The sequence below is a fragment of the Cynara cardunculus genome, assembly GCF_001531365.2.
Source record: "Cynara cardunculus var. scolymus isolate 2C chromosome LG 1, CcrdV1, whole genome shotgun sequence".
NCBI classification, from domain to species: domain Eukaryota; kingdom Viridiplantae; phylum Streptophyta; class Magnoliopsida; order Asterales; family Asteraceae; genus Cynara; species Cynara cardunculus.
This window is the reverse complement of record NC_037528.1, coordinates 46,718,272-46,723,400: the sequence shown is the minus strand read 5'-3', so window position 1 is coordinate 46,723,400 and position 5,129 is coordinate 46,718,272. Positions and strand designations below refer to the sequence as shown.

Below are 5,129 nucleotides of genomic sequence, written 5' to 3'. Positions count from 1 at the left end.
GATGTATCTCGCTGCATTGCGCGAGTACGCTTCTAGTATATATATATATATACACATACATACAAGACTCATCTGTTTTTGAAGATCAAACACATTGAATTCCTTATTGGAGATTATACATCAGCATCATCAGTACACCAGAAAATTAAATGGCAATGAGACCGACAGGCGGTAGAGGCCGTCCCAACCGTGAGCCGCGGTTGATTGTCGGCCGTGTTTACGAACCTTTCAAGCCCGTGTGTGAATGGAGACAAGGAGATGCTTATGATACTGTTCTTGTTTATCTCCCTGGTACGTAATTTATATAATTAATTTACATGCATTTTTCTCCTGGAAATTTATCAACGAGTCTTCATTTGAAGGTTTCCARMAAGAAYRCWTAAAGGTTACGACCRAASACTTGAACAYCGTTAGSGTTCGTGGGGAGCGTTTAGTTGCAGRAAACAAATGGAGTCGTKTTCWGGAAGATTTTCGAGTTCCAAGAAACTGCGAAATGAGTGGGGTTCGTGCAAGTTTTAATGGCGGTATCCTGAATATTACCATGCCTAGGAAGATCATCACTGCACCACCACCACCACCACCTACCACCACCACTCGAGTTCCCCATAAATCCAAAGAACCACCCTTTAGAAGAGAAAAACAAGAAGAAACTTTGGTCCAGAAGCCCAAAGAAGATTCAAAAGAAAGAGCGACTTCTTCGAATGCTGCTCTACAGAAGCCATTAGACGAAGGCAGCACGAGCACTTTACCACCACAACCACAACCAACGCCAACAAAACAAGAACCAGCAAAAACTGCGGGTCCAGAAGCAGATGGAGAGTCTACGTTTGGATTGAAAAACGATGGTACTGTTGAGAAAGGAAAAACTAAAGAAGCAGTAGTCGGATCCCAGGGTGGTAAAGTGGAGGAGAATGCGGTGGTGAAAGGTGGCGATGGGTGGAGAGGGTTGAATGAAGACAGGAAGATGGTGGTGAACATGGGTGTGGGTGTTCTTGTGATTGTGGCACTTGGGATTCATGTTTCTTACACCATTGGCCTCATTGGCAAAGGCAAATAACTAATCGGAATGCAATCATGTAATTTGGGTATGTATATGTATATGTATATGTATATATGTATATGTATAAATGTATGTATGTAAATTTAAATGGCCGGTTGTCCGTATATAAAGATATTATGAGTTGAATGGCAAGTTGTTTTTTTATTAACCTAGATATCCAACCCGCGATGCCAGCCGACTAATCTCAGGGCGACCACCTGCTTTGCAAATAGACCGGAGTAACCGCATTTGAACCTCCGTGGCCACAAGGGATTTTTATTCCTCCTTGGATTTGAACCTGGACCTCCCGGTACTTTTGACCTTTGAAGCCAAGCTCAAACCAATCAAGCACCACCATTGTAGTTATATCTATATTACTGATGCTGAAATAATAAATGGTATCCACAAAAAGTGGTTCTTATTACTACCATTGTAGAATTTTATGCTACCTCGTAAATTGTTGACTTAACATTGATGTGACAAAAAAAACATACAAAAATGTCACTCCATTGAAGATACTTTTAGGAGACGTTTGGTTCACAAAATGTTGTATGAAGAATTGGAATTTATCAAACAAATTTGATTTTAAAGGAACCAGGAATGGAATTCCATCACATGTTTTGTTTGAATGAATTTGGAATGGAATGTGTTAAACGATTTGGAATTTGCCTGTTTGGTTGGTAGAATGTTGCTTCAGACTTGGAATGAATAAACGATAAACGACCACAACACCTCTTTTAAAACAATGGTGGTCGGCTATGGTTCAGAACGGTGGTTGTTATCGGCGGTGGTTGTCATTTTGAGAAACTATGATGAAATGAAATTGAATTTCTTCTAAACTATGATCGAATGACAAAATCCATGAATAATGAAATGTGTAGAACTCAATTCCATTCCACAGGTAAACCAACGTCTAAATAAAATTTAGTCAACAAAATTGATAATTCTGATTTCTTCAGATTCCGTTGGGAGTCCTACAAACCAAACGTCCCCTTTTAATAATCCGTTCAAGAATTTCACCAGTACCTTCAAAAGTGCCGAGAATTGTGCAATCATTCCATACATACAACAACTTCGAGTAGATTTGGTCGTACCAAACAAACTTAGGGGTGTTTGGCATTACTTATAAAAACAACTTATTGACTTATTCCAGTATGGCACCGGTAATAAGCATATTTGAGTGTTTGGATAAACAGTTTATACCCGTGTCAAACCGATAATAATAAGTTTTTGAAAAAATTAAATTATTCTAGCCTATAATAAGTTGATAAATTTTCCAATTTTCCTTCGATAAATGTAAATATCAATGAAAAGTCAACTCTACACACAAAAGCCTACATTCGCCGTTTTTGGATTATTTTCTTGGAAAACCCTGGTGGGTGAGGTTTTTGGATCTTCGCGTAACACCAGTCTACCATTCTTCCATTTCCGTTATAGGGTTTACTCCTATAAACCTCATCCTCATCGTCTATTAACAGAAAAGGTTGTTGAATTGATCTATTCACAGGTTCAGTTATCGACCATGGTCGGAAAAGTAGACGCCTTGAAGGGCGGTCTGAAGTCTTCGCAGTCGCCGGCGTCCAATCAAGCTACCTCCAAACCCGATCTGGCATCTATGTCCACGACATTCTCATTCAAATCTCTAAAGCTGAAAACGAAGCAACAAGAACTGTTGATCCGATTAACGATCCTCGGTCTCGTCTACATTTTAGCTTTCATCACTCGCCTTTTCAGTGTTCTCCGTTACGAGAGTATGATTCATGAGTTTGATCCTTATTTCAACTACAGAACCACTCTCTACTTAACCGAAAAGGGTTTCTACGAATTCTGGAATTGGTTCGACTCGGAAAGTTGGTACCCACTCGGCCGAATCATTGGTGGAACGCTCTATCCTGGTCTCATGGTCACCGCCGCTATCATCTACTGGGCCCTCAAATTTCTCCGATTTGCAGTTCATATTCGCGAGGTCTGTGTGCTAACTGCTCCTTTTTTCGCATCCAACACCACCATTGTTGCGTATTTCTTTGGGAAAGAGTTGTGGGATTCAGGTGCTGGTCTTGTTGCAGCCGCTTTGATCGCGATTTGTCCTGGGTATATTTCAAGATCGGTGGCTGGATCATATGATAATGAGGGGGTGGCCATTTTTGCATTGTTGCTTACTTTCTATTTGTTTGTTAAGGCTGTGAATACTGGATCGCTTGCTTGGGCTCTTGCTTCGGCTTTTGGGTACTTTTATATGGTGTCTGCTTGGGGTGGTTATGTGTTTATTATCAATTTGATTCCATTATATGTGTTGGTGTTGTTGATTACTGGGAGGCATTCAATGAGGCTGTATGTGGCTTATAATTGTATGTATATAGTGGGAATGTTGCTTGCAATGCAGATTCGGTTTGTTGGGTTTCAGCATGTTCAGTCAGGGGAACATATGGCTGCCATGGGAGTGTTCTTCTTGATTCAGGTATGGCTTCCACTGCTCAGCAGCTTACAAGTTGGCTTGTTTTTTGAGCTTTTGAAAAGCCTCTTTTGATTAGAGCTATAAGCTAGCTTTTTGAAATGCTGCTTGAAGCAGCGTTTCAAGAAGCTCCGGGGCTTTTTCCACTTTTTATGCTGATCTCATGAAGTCTATTATGTTGGTAGGTATTTTACTTCTTGATTTGGGTAAAGCACATGTTAAATGATGTAAAGATGTTTCAAGCCCTTTTGAGGATCGGTGTGACATGTGCGGTAGGTGTGGGTGCTATTGCTCTCGGAGTTGGCACAGCTTCTGGCTATATCTCACCATGGACAGGCCGATTTTACTCTTTACTGGATCCAACATATGCTAAAGATCATATACCCATTATAGCTTCCGTCTCTGAGCATCAGCCTACTGCATGGTCGTCTTTCATGTTCGATTTTCATATCCTGCTTTTCCTATTTCCAGCCGGTCTATATTTCTGCTTCAAACGGTTGTCAGATGCCACGATTTTCATTATAATGTATGGTCTCACGAGTATGTATTTTGCTGGTGTGATGGTTCGGCTGATTCTTGTTGCAACACCTGCAGTATGCCTTATAAGTGCTATCGCAGTCTCGGCTACGATAAAGAACTTGACCCATGTCGTGAGGGGAAAGACCACCATGTCTTCCAAGGGAACGAGCAGCACAAAGGGACTATCTAAGGTGAGAAGCTATTTTGTTGGGTTGTCTTCTAGGATATAAAAGTTGCATTGTGCTACATCATTATGTTAGTGTCTTTAGGGTGCGATTGGTATGCAGGACAGGACAGGACATGACAAAATAAAAACTTGTTTCACGTTATGCATGACATTAGACTGGTACACGGCAAGACTGAGTGGGACAAAATTGCATTTTTCTGTTCAATATCTTGGATTCATGTATATTGTAGGGGTGATTGAACGAACTGAAAGCCCCTTGTTTTCAATTTTCCAAAACAAGTGGTAGTTGTCTTGGTTGGCATGTACTTATTATATTTTGGGCAAAAGTTATTACTGGCAACCCCAACCGGCCCCACACGGAACCTGCCTCCAAGGACACCAATGTGAGGGGGCATGTACTTATTAGATTAGGGTGCGTTTGGTGCATGCCACAGAAGAAAAACTTGTTGTCCCACGCTTGGCCACATTAGACGTGATGGGTGGGAGAAAAATGCATTTTTTTCCCGTCCCACCAAAATAGGTGTAAATTATCAAGCTACCCATGTCAAATTAAAACTTCAGTGTTTATGTTATGATAGTTTTGTGCATTTTTGGCTTTATATTGGTTGCCCAAGTAGTTTATCATCCTGTATCTTGAGTTTTCTTGTAATATTTTTTTGCAGCAACAAGCTTCACTGGATCAATCTATTCCTTTCCTGAAAAATGGTGCTACCGTGTTGCTTCTTGGTGCTTTTTATTTACTAAGCAGATACGCTATCCATTGTACCTGGGTCACATCGGAAGCATACTCATCTCCTTCAATTGTTTTAGCCGCACGGGGTGCTCATGGTCAAAGAKTTATTTTTGATGATTACCGTGAAGCATACTTTTGGCTTCGACAGAATACTCCTTCGGATGCTAAAGTAATGTCTTGGTGGGATTATGGTTATCAA

General features: G+C 40.7%; 2 protein-coding genes across 2 annotated transcripts; both read left to right on the top strand.

The window, feature by feature from the left end:
* The first annotated feature begins 149 nt into the window (after nt 1-149).
* Nucleotides 150-1,057, top strand: LOC112506648 (protein RESTRICTED TEV MOVEMENT 2-like). The gene is made up of 2 exons (XM_025110860.1): nt 150-291; nt 363-1,057. Exons 1-2 carry the CDS (start codon nt 150-152, stop codon nt 1,055-1,057), a joined length of 837 nt encoding a protein of 278 aa, XP_024966628.1.
* Nucleotides 1,058-2,470: 1,413 nt separating this feature from the next.
* Nucleotides 2,471-5,123, top strand: LOC112508650 (dolichyl-diphosphooligosaccharide--protein glycosyltransferase subunit STT3B-like; the record flags this gene model as incomplete). Its single annotated transcript, XM_025113333.1, has 3 exons — nt 2,471-3,497; nt 3,677-4,201; nt 4,860-5,123. Coding segments are annotated over exons 1-3 (1,725 nt in total), but the record flags the coding sequence as incomplete, so codon positions are not given.
* Nucleotides 5,124-5,129: the final 6 nt, after the last annotated feature.